Genomic DNA, 23405 nt, shown 5'->3' on the forward strand with positions numbered 1-23405 from the left:
GGGGTAAGAGCACTATGCTACCCCAGAACCTGAAGAACAAGTCTTTCCGTGGCAAGCGGGGTTCTGCGCCTAAATCAAGTCAGGGGTCCTTTCGTGCCTTTCGGAACCAATCCAAGGGCAAGCCCTTCAAGGCCCAGGGCAACCAGAAGAAACCCTGGGCGGGTAAGCAGAAGACTGGCAATGCCGGTTCGGCGGGACACTCCGCCTCTGCCTGAAGGGGCGCCCTCACCCATTTCTGGGGTGGGGGGACGTTTGCGCGGTTTCCTCCAACCTTGGCTGCTCCGGATCTCGGACAGGTGGGTCCAGGAAATCGTTCGATCAGGTTACAAGATCTAATTCCTTTCCAGGCCGGCGGACAGATTCTTTCCCTCCAATCTCCATTTGCTTCCGGGGCATCTGCAGGACTTGCATCAAGCGGTGCAGGACATGCTTGCTCAGGGGGTGATTGTCCCGGTTCCTCATCGGGACAGGTTTCGGGCGTTTTATTCGAATCTGTTCACTGTGCCCAGGAAGGAGGGCAAAGTGCGTCCTATTCTGGACCTAAAAGCGCTGAACAGAGTTCCTGGCTTCGATAGATCTGAAGGATGTGTACCTGCACATCCCCATTTTCGAGGGTCATCAGCGGTACCTTCGGTTCGCTATCACAGAGGACCACTACCAGTTTGTGGCGTTACCGTTCGGTCTCGCTTCGGCACCCAGGGTATTTACCAAGGTGTTGGCACCGGTTCTGGGCCTGCTGCGGGCCCAGGGCATTGCGGTCCTGGGGTACCTAGACGATCTGCTTCTGAGATCGCGTGCCAGTCAGGACCTTGTGCGCGATCTGTCCATCACGGTACAGACGCTCCAGGAGTTCGGGTGGACCATCAACGTTCAAAAATCAGCGTTGTCTCCGTCGCTTCGCCTTCCCTATCTGGGAATGGTTCTGGACTCTGCTCAGGCAAAGGTGTTCTTGCCGGAGGACAAGCTCCGGACTTTGCGGGACGAAATCCGATCCCTCAGGGACAATCTGTCCTCGTCACTCAGGACCTGCATGCGGGGCCTGGGTTTGATGGTGTCGGCCTTCGAGGCAATTCCCTTTGCCCAGTTCCACACACGGCCTCTCCAGACGGAGATCCTGGCCAGGTGGGACAGACTTCCTCAGTCCTTGGATCTGGAGGTCTCCTTGAGTCGCCAGACCAGATTGGCTCTTCTGTGGTGGATCCAGTCCCCGTCGGTGGCGGAAGGCAAGTCATTGTGCCCGTTGGTGTGGACTGTGGTTACCACGGATGCCAGCCTGTCGGGATGGGGTGGAGTCCTGGGCACCCTGTCTGCCCAGGGCACTTGGTCGGAGGAGGAATCCTCCCTCCCGATAAATGTGCTGGAACTACGAGCGATAAAACTCTGTCTCTTCCAGTGGTCAGACCTTCTCCAGGGCCTGCCTGTTCGCGTACAGACGGACAATGCTACCGCGGTGGCTTACATCAACCACCAGGGGGACACCAGGAGTGCTCGAGCAGCCCGGGAGGTGACCGACATCCTGTCTTGGGCCGAGACTCATGTCCCGGCGATCTCGGCAGTTCACATTCCGGGTGTGGAAAATTGGCAGGCCGACTATCTGAGCCGCCAGACCCTGGACCAGGGGGAATGGTCCCTACACCCGGAGGTCTTTCAGATACTGTGTGCGATGTGGGGATCCCCAGACGTGGATCTGTTCGCATCCCGGCTAAATCAAAAGGTGGAAAGGTTCGTGGCAAGAACGCGCGATCCGTTGGCGGACGCCTCGGATGCGTTGGTGGCCCCTTGGCATCAGTATCGTCTGATGTACGCCTTTCCTCCGATTCAGTTACTATCCCGGTTCCTTCGCAGATTGGTCTCGGAACCGCACATGGTGATTCTGGTGGCGCCGGACTGGCCTCGCCGGTCTTGGTACGCCGACGTTGTTCACCTGGCAGTGGCGCCTCCGTGGCGTCTGCCTCTGCGGGAAGATCTCCTGTCTCAAGGTCCGATCTTCCATCCTGCTTTACAGTCGCTGGCTTTAACGGCCTGGCTGTTGAGACCCAGGTCTTGAGGGACAAGGGTCTATCTTCTGAGGTTATCCCTACCCTGATCAAGGCTAGGAAATCTATTACCTATTATCTATTATCTATTAACATCTATTACCGTACCTGGAAAGCCTACTTCACCTGGTGTGAGTCCAGGGGGTTTTCCCCTCGTTCTTACTCAGTGTTGAGAATCTTGGCTTTCCTCCAGTCTGGAGTGGATCAGCGCCTGGCGCTGGCCACTATAAAGGGCCAGGTGTCAGCACTGGCGGTCCTTTTCCAATGCCCTGTGGCATCTGATTCCTTGGTGCTCACATTCATTCAAGGTGTGCGACATTTGGCTCCTCCTAGGAAGGAGCCTTTACCTCCATGGGACTTGAACTTGGTCCTGTCCGCATTGCAGCGTGCTCCTTTTGAAAATATCAGGGAGATTTCGTTGCCTCTGTTGTCGAAAAAGGTTGCCTTTCTTGTGGCGATCACTTCGGCTCGCAGAGTGTCGGAGCTGGCAGCGTTGTCTTGCCGCTCCCCTTACTTGATAATTCACAAGGATAAGGTGGTTTTGAGAACACCCCCGTCCTTTCTTCCCAAGGTGATCACTGATTTCCACCTTAATGATGAAATTGTCTTGCCTTCGCTTTGTACAAAGCCTAAGCATCCTAAGGAGATTGCTTTGCACTCCTTGGATGTTGTCAGGGCGATCAAGGTCTACCTGAAGTCTACGGAATCCTTTCGGAAGGTGGACTCTCTCTTTGTCCTTCCTGAGGGACCTCGGAAGGGCTTGGCTGCATCGGCAGCGACTATTGCCAAATGGATCATACAGACCATTGAGCAGGCCTATGCCTTGAAGGAACGGGTTCCGCCCTTCCCTGTTAAGGCGCATTCTACCAGGTCTTTGAGTATTTCCTGGGCCTGTTGGCATCAGGCCTCGGTGACCCAGGTGTGCAAGGCGGCGACTTGGTCGTCGGTGCACACATTTTCCAAGTTCTACAAAGTAGACGTTCTGGCATCAGCTGATGCTTCTTTTGGCCGCAAAGTTCTCAGTGCGGCAGTGCCATGATGGACCCTTGAATTTTTCTCTGGGTCCCTGGCTGTTGGCATTTGCTTTCCTGGGCTGTTGCTCCTGTTGAGCATTGTTTTTTTCTGTTGCCCAGTTGGTTCTTACGGTGCATGTAAGATTCCTTTCTCTGATGTGGGTACTGCGTTGCCTTTTCTACGGTTGCGTCTCCCACCCCTCATGTCTATACTGCTTTGGGACATCCCAATAGTGATGACTTAGAGGAGGCGGCGACTGTCGGAGGACGTAAGAGAAAACTGAATTTTTGTAAAATCTTACCTGTAAAATTCCTTCCTCTGAGTCCTCCGACAGTCGCCGCCCCCGCCCCTCTTTTGGGGTTCTTATTACCTACTGCTATACTACCAAAACTGAGTTGGGAGTGGTGATGCAGGGGGGGTATTGACCAGATGGGACAGCCCCCGTGGGTGTGTATATGCTAATGCCTTTTGTCTTTTGACTAAGTCTATATGCCTAGCTATTCCTACGGATAGGTGGACAATACCCAATAGTGATGACTTAGAGGAGGCGGCGACTGTCGGAGGACTCAGAGAAAGGAATTTTACAGGTAAGGTTTTACAAAAATTCAGTTTTTCCTCAAAATTCTACAAACAATACTCCATAGTTACAATGTGAAAGTTTGCTTGAAATCTTTGCAAATTTATTAAAAATTATAAACGAAAAAAATCACATTTACTTAAGTATTCACAACCTTTGCTCAATACTTTGTTGAAGCACATTTGGCACCAATTATAGCCTCAAATCTTTTTGAGTATGATTCTACAAGCTTGGCACCCCTATTTTTGGGCAGTTACTCCCATTCTTGTTTGCAGGACCTCTTAAGCTCCATCAGGTTGGATGGGGAGCGTCAGTGCACAGCCATTTTCAGATCTCTCCAGAGATGTTCAATTGGGTTCTGGCTGGGCCACTCAAGGACATTCACAGAGTTGTCCTGTAGACACTTTTTTCTTATCTTGGCTGTGTACTTAGGGTTTTTGTCCTATTGGAAGATGAATATTCGCCCCAGTCTGAGGTCCAGAGCCCTCTGGAGCAAGTTTTCATCAATGATGTCTCTGTACATTGCTGCATTCATCTTTCCCTTGATCCTGACTAGTCTCCCAGTTCTTGACGCTAAAAAACATCCCCACATCATAATTCCGCCACCACCATGCTTCATTGTAGGGATGGTATTGGCCAGGTGATGAGCAGTGCCTGATTACATCCAGACAAGACGCTTGTCATTCAGGCCAAAGAGTTCAAACTTTGCTTCAGACCAGAGAATTTTGTTTGTCTGAGAGTCCTTCAGGTGCCTTTTGGCAAACTTCAGGCAGGCTGTCATGTGGCTTCCATTTGGCCACTCTACCATACAGACCTGATTGGTGGAGTGCTGCAGGGATGGTTGTTCTTCTGGAAGGTTCTCCTCTCTCCACAGAGAAACACTGAAGCTCTGTCAGAGTGAACATCGGGTTCTTATTCACTTCTCTCACTAAGGCCCTTCTCCCCTGATCGCTCAGTTTGGCTGGGTGGCCCGCTCTAGGAAGAGTCCTGGTGGTTCCAAACGTCTTCCATTTATGGATGATGGAAGCCAGTGTGCTCATTAGGACCATCAATGCTGCAGAACTTTTTCTGTACCCTTCCCTAGATCTGTGCCTCGATACCATCCTGTCTTAGAGGTCAAAAGACAATTTCTTGGACTTCATGTCTTGGCTTGTGCTCTGAAATGCACTGTTAACTGTGGGACCTTATATAGACTGATGTGTGCCTCTCCAAATCATGTCCACTCAACTGAATTTACCACAGGTGGAACCCAATCAAGTTGTAGAAACATCTCAAGTATGTTCAGTGGAAACAGAATGCACCTGGGCTCAATTTTGAGTGTCATGGCAAAGGCTGTGAATACTTATGTACATGTGATTTTTATTTTTGATACATTCACAATGATTTCAAACAAACTTATTTTACGTTGTCGTTGTGGGGCATTGTTTGTAGAATTTTAAGGAAAATAATTAATTTAATCAATTTTGGAATAAGGCTGTAACATAAAATGTGGAAAAAGTGGAGCGCTGTAAATACTTTCCAGATTCACTGTACACATACAGTCAGGTACATAAATATTAGGACATTGACACAATTCTAATCTTTTTGGCTCTATACACCACCACAATGGATTTGAAATGAAACAAACAAGATGTGCTTTAATTGCAGACTTTCAGCTTTAATTTGAGGGTATTTACATCAAAATCAGGTTTAAGGAGTAGGAATTACAACAGTTTGTATATGAGCCTCCCACTTTTTAAGGGACCAAAAGTAATGGGACAGATTAACAATCATAAATCAAACTTTCACTTTTTAATACTTGGTTGCAAATCCTTTGCAGTCAATTACAGCCTGAACTCTGGAACGCATAAACCTCACCAGGCGCTGAGTTTCATCCCTGGTGATGCTCTACCAGGCCTCTACTGCAACTGTCTTCAGTTCCTGCTTGTTCTTGGGGCATTTTCCCTTCAGTTTTGTCTTCAGCAAGTGAAATGCATGCTCAATCGGATTCAGGTCAGGTGATTGACTTGGCCAGTGCATAACATTCCACTTCTTTCCCTTAAAAAATCTCTTTGGTTGCTTTCGCAGTATGCTTCGGGTCATTGTCCATCTGCACTGTGAAGCGCCATCCAATGAGTTCTGAAGCATTTGGCTGAATATGAGCAGATAATATTGCCTGAAACACTTCAGAATTCATCCTGCTACTTTTGTCAGCAGTCACATCATCAATAAATACAAGAGAACCAGTTCCATTGGCAGCCATACATGCCCACGCCATGACACTACCACCACCATGCTTCACTGATGAGGTGGTATGCTTTGGATCATAAGCAGTTCCTTTCCTTCTCCATACTCTTCTCTTCCCATGTTGTTCCAGAACTGTGAAGGCTTTTTTAGATGTTGTTTGGCAAACTCTAATCTGGCCTTCCTGTTTTTGAGGCTCACCAATGGTTTACATCTTGTGGTGAACCCTCTGTATTCACTCTGGTGAAATCTTCTCTTGATTTTTGACTTTGACGTACATACACCTACCTCCTGGAGAGTGTTCTTGATCTGGCCAACTGTTGTGAAGGGTGTTTTCTTCACCAGGGAAAGTATTCTTTGGTTATCCACCGCAGTTGTTTTCCGTGGTCTTCTGGGTCTTTTGGTGTTGCTGAGCTTACCAGTGCATTCTTTCTTTTTAAGGATGTTCCAAACAGTTGATTTGGCCACACCAAATGTTTTTGCTATCTCACTGATGGGATTGTTTTTTTTTTTTCAGCCTAATGATGGCTTGCTTCACTGATAGTGACAGCTCCTTGGATCTCATATTCAGAGTTGACAGCAACAGATTCCAAATGCAAATAGCACACTTGAAATGAACTCTGGACCTTTTATCTGCTCCTTGTAAATGGGATAGTGAGGGAATAACACACACCTGGCCATGGAACAGCTGAGCAGCCAATTGTCCCATTACTTTTGGTCCCTTAAAAAAGTGGGAGGCACATATACAAACTGTTGTAATTCCTACACCTTTCACCTGATTTGGATGTAAATACCCTCAAATTAAAGCTGGAAGTCTGCAGTTAAAGCACATCTTGTTTGTTTCATTTAATTCCATTGTGGTGGTGTATAGAGCCAAAAAGATTAGAATTGTGTCAATGTCCCAATATTTATGGACCTGACTGTACTTGTACACTTGCATAGAAATGAAGACCAAGAAATATCAGATGGTAAGTGATAATGTGTAATAGGTTCATTTTTTAAATTAATATTATCAGATGCTACATGGTCAGTACATACCATTATACCATTGTACATTGTAAATGTGCTGATACATGTACTTAGAATTCTGACTAAATATTTAAAGAGTCCCTGTCATCTTGCATATGCAGGGAAAAGTGACAGGGTCTGTGTTAAGCCCACCCAATGGTCATCTTTTACTTAGCTTCCTAGTACTCCACCTTGCTACTTTTCCATGTGTGGGCAGATTGGTTTTTCTTTTTACGTTTTTTAGATCATAAAAGTCATAATCAAACAAACTGGATAATTTTTTTCTTTAGTTGTAATACAGTTTGTAGAGTGTATGTGGTGTAAACTAAGGTTTTTTTTTTCAATTTCATCTTATGCAGCATATGGACTGATCATACCTGTGATCATAATTCCAAAAGTAATTTAGACTAAATTGAACAGAACAGCAAACATTTGTCTGGTGTTATTTACATAAAACATTGGAAAACTGAGTCTAAGAGAATAGAAATGTGATTTCCTAAAGGGAACTCAGGTACAGGGATGTCGTCTTTCTGATCCTGAAAAATTAGGTTTGGCTCAATTGACGCATTTCAATTCCAGCTTTTATTTATTTAACTACATTTATTGATATTACTTCTCTTCTTGCTAGGGACATTTCAGAGGCCAGCTGAGCAAGTGAACAGAATCTGTATTGGTAAATTAAATTGCAGTCCTGTCAACAATCCAAACATTGGTGCAGTGATTGCAAGGAAGAGGAAGGTCTTTGGCTGACAAAAAAGTATGACTAGATGCACACATGGCTTTTCATAAATTAATTGTGGAGATCTTGCTGCATTGTGGAAGAATAGTATAAGTAGAAATATGATTGGCAGAGGGGGCAGAAAGGGACGGGCAAGTGGTGCAAATGTTCTTAGCAAAGGCTGTTATTAACTCTCACAGCACCATAAGAGAGCTGCTCAGGACACTATCCAGCAGCTATGAAGGAGGCACTGCAGGGAAGATATTTGACAGAAGCAGTCACCTGCAGGTGTGGACACCTAACTAATGTGTTTGGAACCCGCCCCCCCCCAAAAAAAAAAAAAAAATATATATATATATATATATATATATATATATATATATATATATATATATATTCTTTAAATGCACAAATAATCTTATGGGAAGATTTTCGTTCAGTGCATCTAATAAACAAACTAATGGTTAGTCACTCAAGCAGTAGCCACAAGGAAGCGCTGAATGGATCCACCAGATGGTGAGTGATGGCAGCAACAAATGTCATAAATGGTAGAAGACACTGTGTAATTGAAAAAGCATTAAGGAGTTTATTTGGGATAAATCCATAAATATTCATCCATGATATAAGGCAGTGGTAAGCCCTGTGCAATTACTGCAGACCTGTGTTATGAAACCCAAAAGGGTAAGAGACTCATAAGATGGTTCCCATCTGACAAGCTGCTGAATAGACAAGACCAGCCAGGACAGGGCAGTAGTGCAGGCGGCCGTGCTGTGTTCCAAGCCATAGAGTAGGGTTACAACCTCATCCCTTTAAACCAGGACACATATTAATTACGCAGGTTCTGTGGCTGATTAGGTGGTAATTAGACTCACTTAGTGCCTTATGTGCTAGCCTCAGAACCTGTGTGATTAATATGTGTCCTGGATTACAGTGATGAGGTGGTACCCCTACCTTAGAGTGGTGGTGAAGGAGGGTCCCATCGGGTCACGGAGAGGAAGGGGAAAGATCCCTTGGTGCCAGGTAGAAGAAAGGCAGGAGAGGTACAGACCAGTGGTTTCGCCAGAGAAACTGAGAGAGCCTGCTTGCGGTGGATTCACAACGGGAAAGCAATGCGGACATGACGTCAGACCCTCAGGGAATAGCCATCCAAAGCGAGGCTTGAGCTGCCGGGGGTTGGCGGCTGGATCCGCTGGTGGAACGCATATGAGAAGGGGAGGCAGGGGCAATCACTGTTGTCTCTGGTTGTCCTGGCAATGCTTTTCGGGCGTAGCCCTTTCTCAAGTCATATGATAGGGACAACTATTGGAGTTTAAATAGGGGCTGACCGCGGGGAGCGTGCCATATTGTTAAAGGAGCCCCACAGCTCTTTTTTATAGAATATATATATTAAAAACACTGCTACACAGTCCTATAAAACTAATGTTGTTCATGCAGAGTAGCACCTCCATCCCAGATAACAAGGATGTGTGTCATGGTCTTACCTGCTTGCTGTTCTCCTTCGTTTGACATGTGCTGGCGGCCATCTTGGTTTCTGGGTTTCTTGTAGCCTCCCACCCTGCGGCTCCTCCTTCCCACTGGGAGGAGCTGGATGCCTAGCTCATATATATAGGAGGTCTGTGGCTTCAGTTCCTTGCTTGGTCCTCCTGTGTTCACATGCTTCTAAGACTGCTGCTGCTTCTGGTCCCTGATCCTGGCTTCGTCTGACTACCCTGCTGGTTCCTGATCCTGGCTTCGTCTGACTACCCTGCTGGTTCCTGATCCTGGCTTCGTCTGACTACCCTGCTGGTTCCTGATCCTGGCTTCGTCTGACTACCCTGCTGGTTCCTGATCCCGGCTTCGTCTGACTACCCTTCTGGTTCCTGACCTCTGGCTTCGCAAGGACTCTGCCTCGGTTTCGCCATCCGTTTGGACTTTTGCTTTACAGCTTGATTTTCAATAAAGCCTTCTTATTTTCACTTATCTGTTGTTGTACGTCTGGTTCATGGTTCCGTGTCATTAGGACCAAGCCATGAATTCTGACGGTACAGGGCCATCCTCGCTACCCACGCTGGTTGCCAGACTTGATCAGCAGGATCACCTGTTGGGTCGGTTCGCCGTGGCGTTGCAATCCCTGCTTGAACGCACGGCTCATTTCGCTCCCGTTGCATATGGGTCGGTTGTCGCTCCTGGGCCCGCTCCTACTGCCGCACCGGTTGTTGCGCCAGAGTCTACCCCGACACCTGTTGTTGCGCCTGCGGTGTTTCGGGGTATGACCGGTTCTGCCCCCCTTCCACAGCGCTTTGGGGGAGAGCCAACTCAGTGCCGAGGTTTCCTTAACCAGGTGGGCATTTATTTCGAGTTGCTGCCACATGCCTTTCCTACTGAGAGATCAAAGGTGGGCTTCTTAATTTCGCTGCTCTCGGACAAGGCCTTGGCCTGGGCCAGCCCTTTATGGGAGAACAACAATCCGGTGGTTGCCGAGTTCTCCGGTTTTGTTGCTTCTCTTCGGAGGGTATTCGATGTGCCGGCTCATGCTGCCTCTGCTGCGAAGCTCCTTATGTACATCAGACAGGGTTCACGATCCGTAGCTGAATACGCCATTGAGTTTCGTACCCTGGCAGCAGAGGTGGGCTGGAATAATGAGGCTCTGGTCGCTGCTTTCTCTCATGGTCTCTCGGATGCCTTGAAGGATGAGGTTGCAGCTAAGGACCTACCAGTGGAGCTCGAGTCTCTTATTTCTTTCTTGATTTTGATTGACACCAGACTCAAGGAGAGACCTTCCTTTAAGGAGAGTCTGCGGAGGCCTCCTAACAGATTGGCGCCTACCTTTGCTGTCCCACCCGTGCCTCCCTCTCCTCCCACGCCTCCTGGGGATGACTTGGCTGGGGGTGAACCCATGCAGCTGGGCTTTGCTCGCCTGTCCGAGGGGGAGAGGGTACTCCGAAGACGCGAGGGTCGATGCATGTACTGTTGTCTCGGTGGGCATTTTCGGTTGGCATGTCCGAACCGTCCGGGAAACGCTCGCACCTGAGATCCTGTCGGGGGCAGATCTTGGGTGGAGTCTCCTCGTCCCCGGTTTCCCGTGTTGACAAACCACTGATCACTGTTGTCCTCTCCTGGGTCGGGGGCTCAGTGACGACCCAGGCGTTGGTGGACTCTGGTGCTGGTGGTTTGTTCATTGATAGTATGTTCGCTGCCGCCAATTCCATTCCTCTGCAGGCCCGAGGTTCTCCACTGGCTCTTGAGGCGATAGACGGCAGACCCCTTCTGCCGCCACACGTGACTCATGAGACCCTTCCAGTTGGGATAGCCATTGGTGCCGTTCACAGAGAGTCGGTCTGCTTCCAGGTTATTTCGTCTCCACACTACTCGGTGGTCTTGGGGTACCCCTGGCTCCAGAAGCATAATCCGACTTTCGATTGGAGATCGGCCGAGATCCTCTCGTGGTCACCGCAGTGTGGGGCTAGTTGCATCCATGGGCCTGTCAAGTTGCTGTGTACTTCCTCGGACTCTCTGTTGCCTCCTGAATACGAGGAGTACCGGGATGTATTCGATAAGGTGCGCGCGGTTGCCCTACCTCCGCACCGCCCATACGATTGTGCCATCGAGTTACAACCTGGTGCCGTTCCTCCTCGTGGCAAGGTCTATCCACTGTCGGTAGCGGAGAATGAGGCCATGGAGGAGTATGTGAAGGAGGCGCTTTCACGCGGACACATTCGCAAATCCTCGTCCCCGGCAGGGGCTGGATTTTTCTTTGTGAAAAAGAAGGGCGGTGAGTTGAGGCCTTGCATCGATTACAGGGGTCTCAATCGCATCACGATCAAGAATGCTTACCCGATACCCTTGATTTCCGAGCTGTTCAATCGCCTTAAAGGGGCCACGGTCTTTACCAAACTCGACCTGAGGGCGGCATATAACCTTGTAAGGATCAAGGCGGGCGATGAGTGGAAGACCGCGTTTAACACCAGGACCGGTCATTATGAATCCTTGGTTATGCCCTTTGGGTTGTGCAATGCGCCCGCAGTCTTTCAGGAATTAATTAACGATGTTTTCCGTGACCTGTTGCAGCAGTGTGTGGTGGTCTATTTGGATGACATCTTGGTATATTCTGAATCCATGGAGACCCACATTCTGGATGTCAGACGAGTGTTGCAACGGTTACGAGAGAACAAGCTGTTCGGTAAGCTTGAGAAATGCGAATTTCACCGATCCCAGGTAACCTTCTTAGGTTACATCATTTCCGCTGAGGGGTTCTCCATGGATCCTGAGAAGGTTTCGGCTGTCTTACAGTGGCCCCAGCCCAGTGGTCTTCACTCCCTGCAGCGCTTTTTGGGCTTCGCCAATTATTATCGGAAGTTCATCAGGGACTTTTCCATGCTAGCCAAGCCTCTCACGGATCTGACCAGGAAGGGCAGTAATTCCCAGGTCTGACCGCTCGAGGCCATCCGAGCTTTTGAGGCTCTAAAGTCCGCCTTTGTGTCGGCTCCGATTCTGTCGCATCCCAACCCTGGGTTGCCCTTTGTCCTCGAGGTGGACGCGTCTGAGACGGGAGTAGGCGCCCTTCTGTCTCAGCGTAGAACACCAGAGGGTCCTCTGCTTCCTTGTGGGTTTTACTCCCGGAAACTGTCTTCCGCGGAGTGCAACTATCAGATTGGTGACAGGGAGTTATTGGCCATCGTGCAGGCCCTTAAAGAATGGAGGCACTTGCTCGAGGGTTCGGTGGTTCCGGTCCTCATCCTGACAGACCACAAGAATCTGACCTACCTTTCTGAGGCCAAGAGATTGACACCACGTCAGGCCAGATGGGCTCTGTTCTTGTCACGTTTTAATTACGTGGTCTCCTACCTACCCGGTTCCAAGAACATCAGGGCGGATGCCTTATCACGGCAGTACTCCGACCTGTCCAGGGAGGAGCCGATTCCGACTTCGGTCATACCTCCGAATCAGATCCTGGCCGCCATTCGCACCAGCCTGACCTCTCCCCTGGGTGAGCAGATTTTGGCGGCTCAATCTGGTGCTCCCTCTGGGAGACCCAACGGCAGATGTTTTGTGCCTGAGGAGTTGCGCACTCGGTTGTTGCGAACCTACCATAACTCCAAGACCGCGGGGCATCCTGGAAAGAATCAGCTGTCCTGGGCTGTTTCACGTCTGTTCTGGTGGCCTTCCCTACGTTCCGACATCGCCGCATATGTAGCGGCATGCTCTGTTTGTGCCCAGAGTAAGTCCCCTCGGCACCTTCCGTTGGGCCTTCTGCAACCCATAGCCACCGGGGAGCGCCCATGGTCACACCTGGGGATGGATTTCATTGTGGACCTCCCTGCATCCCGTGGCCATACGGTCATTCTCATGATTGTGGATCGATTTTCCAAAATGTGCCACTGTGTTCCTCTCAAGAAGTTACCCTCTGCACAGGAGTTGGCCACGATTTTTGCCAGGGAGGTCTTCCGGTTGCACGGTTTGCCCAAGGAGCTTGTGTCGGATCGGGGGAGTCAGTTTGTGTCCAGGTTCTGGCGTGCCTTTTGCTCCCAGTTGGGGATTCATCTCTCCTTCTCCTCGGCCTACCACCCTCAGTCCAATGGGGCCGCAGAACTATCCAATCAGGCCTTGGAGCAATTCCTTCGTTGCTATGTCTCCGATCACCAAGACAATTGGGTTGACCTCCTGCCTTGGGCTGAGTTTGCCAGGAACAAGGCGGTGAACTCTTCCTCTGGGACGTCTCCCTTCATGGCCAATTATGGGTTCCAACCTGCCGTGTTACCGGAGGTATTCTCTCCCCAGGATATTCCGGCTGTGGAGGATCACCTTTCCGTCCTACGTGCTTCTTGGGTACAGATCCAGAAGTCCCTTGAGGTCTCTGCGCAGCGCCAGAGACTCCAGGCTGATCGCAGACGAGCGCCTGCTCCTTCCTACCAGGCCGGAGACCGTGTATGGTTGTCCACCCGCAACCTCAACCTTCGAGTGCCCACTCCCAAGCTGGCGCCTCACTTTGTTGGTCCCTTCCGAGTGCTTCGCAGGGTAAACCCGGTAGCCTATGCCCTTGCGCTTCCTCCTGGCATGCGGATCTCCAACTTTGGATCTTTAAGTACCAAAGTTTGTCGCCATTCCGTGAACGTGTGCAATTTTGAAGCTTGACATGTTGGGTATCTATTTACTTGGCATAACATTATCTTTCACATTATGGAAAAAAATTGGGCTAACTTTACTGGTTTCTTATTTTTTAATTCAAAAAAATTTTTTCCCAAAAAATTGCGTTTGGAAGACTGCTGCGCAAATACGGTGCGATAAAAAATATTGCAATAATCTCCATTTTATTCTCTAGGGTCCCTGCTAAAAAAAATATATAATGTTTGGGGGTTCTAAGTAGTTTTCTAGCAAAAACAACTGATTTTAGCTTGTAAACACCAAATGTCAAAAAAAGGCCTAGTAGGCAAGTGGTTAAGAAGCACTGTGCAATGCATTGATTAGATACATTTAACCGGTTGCCGACCGCCGCACGACTATTTACTGCGGCGGTCAGCCCCGGCCAGGCAAAGTGACGTAGATCTACGTCACTTGCCTGTCACTTCCTTGTGAGCCAATAGCGGAGACGCGCGCCCGCCGCGGCTCGTTCACAGGGAAGTCAGTGCGTGTGACCGGCGGACCCGATGTCGTCGGTGCAGAGGGAGAAAGTCAGGCGGCTGATGTAAACAAGCCGCCTGTCATTCTCCCCTGTGTAGAAACAGTGATCATACGGTTCTACTATGTAGGACCGTTGATCACCGTTCCTACACTAGTAGCCACAGCCAATCACAGTAAAAAGCACGCCCCTAGGGACACACTTAACCCCTCCCTCCCAAATAAAGTTAACCCCTTCCCTGCCAGTGTCATTTTGCAGTAACAGTGCATATGTATAGCACTGATTACTGCAGTAATGTCACTGGTAACCCCAAAAGTGTAAAAAATGTCAGTCAAGGGTCCGATCTGTCCGCCGCAATGTCGGAGATCGGAGATCGCCGCCATTACGCGTTAAAAAAAAACACCAAAAAATGACCAAAATCTTTCCCTTAGTTAGTAAATGCAATAACTTTTGCGCAAACCAATCAAAATATGCTTTTTGCAATTTTTTTTTACCAAACATATGTAGCAGAAAACAAATTGGCCAAAAATGTTAAAAAATTTTGATTTTTACATTTTTTTGGGGGGAAAAAATGTGAAAAATATTGTTATTTTTGCAAAATGTACGCTCTTATTTTGTTTATAGCGCAAAAAGTAAACATCGCAACACCAAAAGAAAGCTCTGTTTGTGGGGAAAAAAAGGACATCAAATTCGTATAGGTACAGCGTCGCACGACCGCGCAATTGTCCGTTAAAGTCACACAGTAAAAAAATCGCAAAAAATCCCCTGGTCAGCAAGGGGGTAAAATCTTCCGGGGCTTAAGTGGTTAAAGCATTTCTCTGCAGCCATTTTTCTCAAACCAGGATGTTGAATACCGGTGTCTTTAGTGTTGTGGGTTCCTGGGACACCTTGTAAAGTAAAGATATTATATGAGCAGTAAGTTAAAAACAGAAAAGGAGAGTGTATTAAGAAAGTCAGATAAAAGTAATTATTTTATTTCTTTAAGGAAAGAAAGTTTATTGGAGGAGCTGGACAAATAAGTGAGAAGATAATGGAGCTTCTTCAAGATCGAGTCAAGCTACAAAGACCAGTGTTCAGACTTGACCAGTCTGGTGAAAATGTCATTGTGGAAACCCTAAATCATGAAAGCTATCAAGTAAGTGCATACATTTCCCAAAATCTACAACCGGCTATATAACCGGGTATTTACATGAACGTACCAGATAGCTGGATGAGTGAAACAGATGATCGCAAATATGAGTAAGGCCCGGTTCACATTGATGCGGCTGCGCCGATCGCATGTAATATCGGAGCGCACTGCTCCTTCATTACATGCGATCGGCTGTGCGGTGCGAGTTTAGCCATACACTTTGTATGGCTAAATTCGCACCTCACCCGCAGCAAACACGCACAGGACCCTTTTTTGCAGCCGCATCAGGATCGGATCGCACAGCGGTTCACACTTGTGCGATCCGATCCTGTGCAAACTGCAAGATCGCACTGCGATATGCGATCAAACTAGGGGTGTCGTTAAGAATACATTGACACCCCCAGCGTATCGCATATGGCAGTGTGAACTGCCGGTGGTGCGTTTGCGATGCGGGAACAGGCTGCGGATTCGCAGCCTTCCCGCATCGCATAAGTGTGAACCGAGCCTAAAATTACACTGGTCAGTATGTTTGGACTTTGGAGAGGACAATATTTTTTTTAAGGGGACGTTGTTTGTTTTTGTGTCCAAGCCGGCCAATGATTACACAAAACCACTTCATTTGACTTGAAGCAGAATGTTATCCATAACAATTTGATAAAAAAAAAAATCACTTTCTTTAGCAAGGAGCATAAATTCCACATTAAAAATGATACTACCAAAATTAGTGTGTGCTGTAAATTGCCTCCAGCATTGCTCCTGTTTCTCGTTGCTGAAGGCTGCCATTTTGCTGGAGCCCAGAGTCCCTGAACAGCCGTAAATTATAAAGCAGAACTAAACCCATTCATTTAGCGGTTTAAAAAAAAAGTTACATTCCTGGAATGCCAGGATGGCTAAATGTCACATTTGCCGGTGTCATAAATGATCACATGTGCAGCACCATGGCAGTTGCATATTAACCACTTGCCGACCGCCCCACACAGACTTACTGCGGCAGGGCGGCTCAGCTGTGCATAATCACGTAGATCTACGTGATTATGTGCACGCGGTTTCGGCAGCGCGAGCGGGCCTCCGGAACCGCGCTCCCGCTGTGATTAGACGCAGCTGGTGACAGACTGTGGGAGGAGTAGACTCGATCCCTGCCGGCCTCCCACGATCTTCGGGAAATACTGACAGGAGAGCCGTCTGGAATGTAAACAATGTAAGACAGCTCTCCTTTCAGGGAGGCAGGGAAAGATTGTGGGATTCAGCTAAGCTGAATCACAGATCTCTCTCTGCCTCTGTTCAATCCACCCCCCCTCCCCCCACAGTTAGAAACACAAATAGGGAACACATTTAACCCATTGATCACCCCAGTGTTAACCCCTTCGCTGCCAGTGTCATTTATACAGTAACAGTGCATATTACTTAGCACTGATCACTGTATTAATGTCACTGGTCCCCAAAAAGTGTCACATAGGGGGAGATTTACTAAAACTGGAGGCCAGAGAATCTGATGCAGATGTTCATAGTAACCAATCAGCTTCCAAATTCAGCTCCTTCAATCAAGTTTTGACAATAACACCTAGTAGCTGATTAATATGCACAACTGTGCCAGATTCCCTATGCTTCAGTTTTAGTAAATCTCCCCCTTAGTGTCAGATTTGTCCGCCACAATGTCGCAGTCCCAATACAAAAAAAAAAAAAAAAAATGATCGCCGCCATTACTAATAAAAAAATAAAAAATAAAATATAAAGTCCATAAATCTATCCCGTAGTTTTTAAACACTATAACTTTTGCGCAAATTAATTATTATACGCTTTTTGGGATTTTTTTTTACCAAAAATATGTAGCAGAATACAAATTGGCCTAAATTAATAAAAAAAATTAGATTTTTTTTTATTTTTTTATTGGGAATGTTTTATAGCAGAGAGTAGAAAATATTGGTGTTTTTTTCAAAATTGACGCTCTTTTTTTGTTTATAAAAAGAAAAAAATTGGCCCGGTACTTTACATGAATTTTTTTTTTTTTTTTCATGAATCTTTTCTTTTTTTCTTTTTATGTTTATATTGGGATGGAGGTGTGTCACAGATGGCACCAGACCATTCTCTAGTTGTTATTTTTTTTTTATAGTGCAAAAACAAAATATTTCAGAGATGATCAGATACCACCAAAAGAAAGCTCTATTTGTGGGGAAAAAAAGGACATCAATTGTATTTGGGTATGGCGTCGCACGACCGCGCAATTGCCATTTAAAGCAACGCAGTGCCGAATCGCAAAAAATGGCCTGGTCATTAAGGGGGTAAAACCTTCCGGGGCTGAAGTGGTTAAACAGAAGCAGCTTCCTTGTCTGTAAAGTATAGGAGGGTTTAATTCTGCTTTAAGGCTGTCAGCAGATCTGCCTCTACAAATTCAGCACAGTGCCTAAAAATGGAGAGCAACTGAGCATGTGCAGAGCAGGATGAGACAGTGTATTACTGGATTTTAAACAGTATAGACCAGGGGTCTCCAAACTACGGCCCTCCAGTTGTTCAGGAACTACAATTCCCATCATACCTAGTCATGTCTGTGAATGTCAGAGTTTTACAATGCCTTTTGGGACGTGTAGTTCTGCAACACCTGGAGGGCCATAGTTTGGAGATCCCTGATATGGACACTCATTTTTAATGTTTTACATAAACATACTTATTTATACCTGGACTTAATTTTTTTACTAAATTTCAGCTTTAACCATTTTAGGACCGGAGGATTTTCCTGCTTTACGTCCAGGCCACTTTTTGCAACTTGGCACTGTGCGACTTTAACTGACAATTGCGCGGTCATGCAATGCCGTACCCAAACGAAATGTATGTCCTTTTTTTCCCACAAACAGAGCTTTCTTTTGGTGTATTTGATCACCTCTGCGCTTTTCATTTTTTGTGATATTAATAAAAAAAGAGCAACAATTTTGAAAAAATAACAATATTTTTCTACTTTGACAGCTAAAAAATATCCAATATATTAAATTTTTGTCATATATTTAGGGTTAAAATGTATTTAGCTACATTTCTTTGACAAAAAAATTCTCAATGAGCGTATTTTTAACCGCTTTAAGACCGGAAGATTTTACCCCATTCCTGACCAGGCCATATTTTGCGATTCGGCACTGCATTATTTTGACGGACAATTGCGCGGTTGTGCAACACTGTACCCAAATTAAATTTATGTCCTGTTTTCCCCACAAATAGAGCTGTCTTCTGGTGGTATTTGATCACCTGTGCGATGTTTACTTTTTGCGCTATAAACAAAAAAATAGTGACAATTTTGAAAAAATAACAATATTTTTCAAATTTTTTTATATGAAATTCCCCCCCAAAAAAATGTAAAAATCAAAATGTTTTAACATTTTAGGCCAATTTGTTTTCTGTTACATATGTTTGGTAAAAAAAATCGCAATTTTGATTGGTTTGCGCAAAAGTTATCGCAGATACTAACTATGGGAAATGTATGTCATTTTTATTGTTTTGTTTTTTTTTTTACTAGTAGTAATGGCGGCGATCTGCGATTTTTTTTTGCGGGACTGCGACATTGAGGCGGACAGATCGGACCCCTAACTGACATTTTTGACACTTTTGGGGGTACCAGTGACATTACTACAGTAATCAGTGCTATAAATATGCACTGTTACTGCAATAATGACACTGGCAGGGAAGGGGTTAACTTTATTGGTGATCAAGGGGTTAAATGTATGCCTGGTGCTTACTGACGTGTGTGGGGGGAGGGGACTGTGTGACGCAGGCACAGATTGCAGGTTCAGCTATGCTAAATCCTGTAATCTGTCCCTGCCTGTCACATAGGAGATCCGCCCGCTTTGTTTACACAAGCGGGCGGATCTCCTCACTCGATCCCCGACGATCGGGGAAGAGCGGCGGTGATCATCGCCTCCCCTCCCCTGGCCCGACTCCCGCTGTGTCTAAATACAGTGGGAGCGAGCCTCTGGCGGTGCGCGCGCGCCGCCCACAATGGGAGGAGTCCATCGACGTAGGTCTACGTCGCTGGACGATAACGAGCCACTTTGCCGCAGTACGCTCAATGTGAGCGGTCGGCAAGTGGTTAAAATGGAAATAAACACATTGTTTTAACAGCTTAACAGTTACATTCTCAGCATGCCGGGAATGCTAACTGTCAGATTTGCTTCTGCTCATAACCAAACTATCAAACCTTTAAATGGCCATTGTCATAAATGATCACATGTGCAATGTCATGGCAGTTACAAATCAAGCAGAGACTAAGATGGCAGCTTCCTTGGTGGAAGGGGATAGGAGGGTTTAGTTCTGCTTTAACATTGTATTCTGTCAGTTTACTGTACTATGATATTGTCATAGCCAAATATTTTTGGAGGCCATATAGGCGGCATATTTATGCAGCTTAACCAAAATCATGCATTGTCACTTTGCTGCTTTCTTCACAGTTCTGATATGCCTTAAGCTCCTAGGCGGTAATCCCGAGCGTGACTCGGGGTTGAATTTTCATATCAAGAGCGGTAACCCCGAGTCACGCTCGGGGTAGAGTTGCAGAGTGCCAGCGGAGCCTCCCCTGGCTCCCAGAATCATTCCACTTACCTTGTCCCGGCGATCCGAGCGATGTCCTTCGCTCCGATCGCCGGGTGACCGGCATCTGACTTCCTGGTTCCGTTCCCTGCGAGCAGAGGCGGCACACGGGAGCGGAACTGGGCGGGAGTTTTGAAAATGAAACAAAATAAAAGAGGTGATACACTGTAATCTGATAGGATTACACTGTATCACCACAGATCACCTCAGATCTGACATTACAGTGCCCCTCTCTTCAGTAAACTTGTGATTTGTGCCCCAAAAAAAAAATATATTATGGCATCAAAAAAGCGCCAGTCTAAACCGCTTTTGGACCAGCTGAGTGACAGCGGCAGCGACAGCGACCCAGAGGTGCTCGCGGAAGTGAGCGATAGCGAGTCATGCGGTGATTTGTCGTCCGACACTGACACGGATCTGGCAAGTGAGAACGGCGATGACCCTGACCTCAGCGATGTGCGCACTTGGTGCGCTATTGATTGCGATGCGGACCAGGTAGCGCCCCCAAGATTCTCCTTCACCGGATCACCTGGGATGAAGGTAGATGTCGAGCGTGACAATCCTCTGGCCTACCTGCAATTATTCCTCACTGAGGAGGTAATTGAATTAATTGTCGCCGAGACGAATCGCTACCAACAGCAGCAATCCGCAACGCTGCATGCCAGGCTTTCCCGAAGCAGAAGGTGGGAACCGGTAACGAAAGAGGACATGTGGCTGTTTATGGGACTCCTCTTTCTTCAGGGGTTGGTGGGGAAACCGTTCCAAAAATGGTACTGGACCACCAACAGGTTACTGGCCACACCGTTCTTTGGGACCGTGATGTCTGAGTATCGCTTCTCCCTGATTATGAAGTATTTCCACTTCACAAACAATGAGGAATTTGATGAGGCCACGCATCCTGCGCCCAAACTGAAAAAGATCTGGGAGGTATGGCAACTTATTGTGGGAAATTTCCAGCGGACCTACGTGCCAGAAAGGGACATCAGCGTGGATGAGAGTTTGATGGCCTACAAGGGTCGCCTAAGTTGGATTCAGTACATCGCATCAAAAAGAGCGCGGTTTGGCATCAAAACATATATGCTCTGCGAGTCATCCACGGGGTACATATGGAATTCCATAATTTACACCGGCAAAGGCACTAAATTCAACCCCAGGTACAGCGACTATGGGATTGCCACATTATCAATCCTGACACTTCTTGACCCCTTGCTGAACCAGGGATATTGTTTGACGACGGACAACTTCTTTACCTCCCCGGAACTATATGATGTTTTGCTACAAAATAGAACCGACGCATGTGGTACCGTTCGGCCTAACCGTCGAGACATGCCATCTTTTTTTGCCAAAAAAAAACTAAAAACCGGAGAAATGGTTGCCTGGCAGAAGGGAAAGATGATGGCAATGAGGTGGAGAGACAAGAAGGATGTGTGTCTTATGAGCACTGTTCACACTACCTCCACTGCCACGGTCCATACAAAACGTGGGACTGATGTACTGAAACCACAGGTTGTAATTGACTATAACAAAACAATGGGAGGTGTGGACAGAGCCGATCAGGCCATGACCTTCTATCCCGCTGTACGAAAACAGCAAAAAAAATACTATAAAAAAATATTTAGACATCTTCTGGAACAATGTCTATGGAACGCTTACATCCTGCACAAAGCCAACAGTGAAAACCCTCTTGCTCATTCCGAGTTTGTCTGGAAGGTGGCTGAGCAGATTTTTGCAAAGTACCAGACACCATCAGGAGTTGAAAATAGACCTGGACGTGGCGCTGTTGACGTGGTCAACCCAGAGCGTCTGACCGGCCGTCACTTTGCAGACTATATTCCGCCAACTGCAAAAAAGGCAGCACCAACCAGGATGTGTGTTGTTTGCTGCTCGAAACGCGATAGAAATGGAAAGAAAGTCCGAAAGGAAACTAGGTTCCTTTGTCCTGACTGTGACATTGGACTTTGTGTAGTTCCTTGTTTCAAGATTTATCACAGGCAGCATTTGTATTGAATTTTCTTTCTTTGACAAATTTCCTTATTTACTGCATTATTGAATAAAATTACATTATTTATGAGATTATAATTCATGATTTTGTGTTTCAAAATTTATCACATCTGGGATGTCTACTAGAGTCTTGTTTTGCTCAGGTTTAAGTCAGTAATTACTAAGAATTGTAGGCCTATAATACATAACACCAAATTTCCATGAAAATAATTGTACCGCTTTTGGTATGAACTTCCAGATATAATCATACCGCCAGGGAGGTTAATCATATTAGTGGGGTTCATTTACTAAAACTGGAGAGTTCAAAATCTGGTGCAGCTGTGCACGGTAGCCAATCAGCTTCTAACTTGTAGCTTTTAGCTTGTTCAATTAAGCTTTGACAAAAGAAAAAAAACTGGAAGCTGATTGGCTTCTATGCAGAGCTGCACTAGATTTTGCACTCTCTACTTTTAGCAAATGAACCCCATAGTTTTAATGTTTGTTTGTTTTGTTTTTTCAAAACCATAATTTACCACTTTATCTCCGGAAGGTTTTTCCACCTAATGACCAGGCGATTTTTTGCGATACGGCACTGTGTTTTGCGCTATAAACAAAAAAAATAAAATTTTGGAAAAAAAAAAAAAAGACAATATTTTACTTTCTACTATAAAACATACCCAATAAAAAAATTTAAAAAATCAAAAATCTTCATCAATTTAGGCCAATATATATTCTGCTACATATTTTTGGGAAAAAAACCCTAATAGGTGTATATTGATTGGTTTGCACAAAAGTTATAGCGTCTACAAACTATGGGATAGATTTATGGCCTTTTTTTTTTTACTAGTAATGGTGGCGATCATCGATTTGTAGCATTGCAGCAGACAAATCTGACACTAAGTGACACTTTTTGGGGACCAGTGACACTTTTTGGGGACCAGTGCTAAAAAAGAAAAATGCACTGTTACTGTATAAATGACACTGACAGGGAAGGGGTTAACACCAGGGGCAATCAAGGGGTTGAGTGTGCTCCTAGGGAGTGCTTTCTAACTATAAGGGGAGATTCCTCTCTTCCTCTGTGACAGAACGGCGGTCTGCCTTATTTACATAGGCAGACCGCCTGTCATTTCGCCGAACGATCGGCCATCGCGGCCGCTGGACCCACTGATTGGCTCCCTCTGTGTCCAATCACAGCGGGAGCGGTGCTCTGGCGGCATACACGCGCCCCTGACATCTCATGCACAAAATCACGTACGTGTACGTGATTTTGCTCAGCCGGGCTGCCCTGCTGCAGTATATAAGTGGCAGGCGGTCCGGAAGTGGTTAAGCTATCAAGGTACTGTAATAAAAAATCCTACCTCTGTACACTGACTTTCTTCACATCAGAAGAAATGCTTTTTTTCCCCACACAAGTCAGTTGAAATGGGAATGCATTTTGAAGCAACTTGCTGCAAGTTAGAAAAAATGCTAGGGCTGTTGCAGTACTACCTATGGGTAATTGGTATAAAATGCGACAGGATATGGGAGTGGATCTTGCCTTCTTTTTAATTTGAAAAATGTAA

General features: G+C 46.6%; 1 protein-coding gene across 1 annotated transcript in view; it reads left to right on the top strand.

The window, feature by feature from the left end:
- The window catches only part of LOC309547666 (amine oxidase [flavin-containing] A-like), a 223767-nt gene that overhangs the window by 109158 nt on the left and 91204 nt on the right, over positions 1-23405 (top strand). The window contains exon 7 of the mRNA XM_082247561.1: positions 15157-15306. Within this exon, the coding sequence (XP_082103687.1) occupies positions 15157-15306 (150 nt within the window). The remainder of the gene's footprint in view (positions 1-15156; positions 15307-23405) is intronic.

This window comes from Pelophylax lessonae, assembly GCF_965119305.1.
Source record: "Pelophylax lessonae genome assembly, chromosome: 2".
Lineage (NCBI taxonomy): Eukaryota > Metazoa > Chordata > Amphibia > Anura > Ranidae > Pelophylax > Pelophylax lessonae.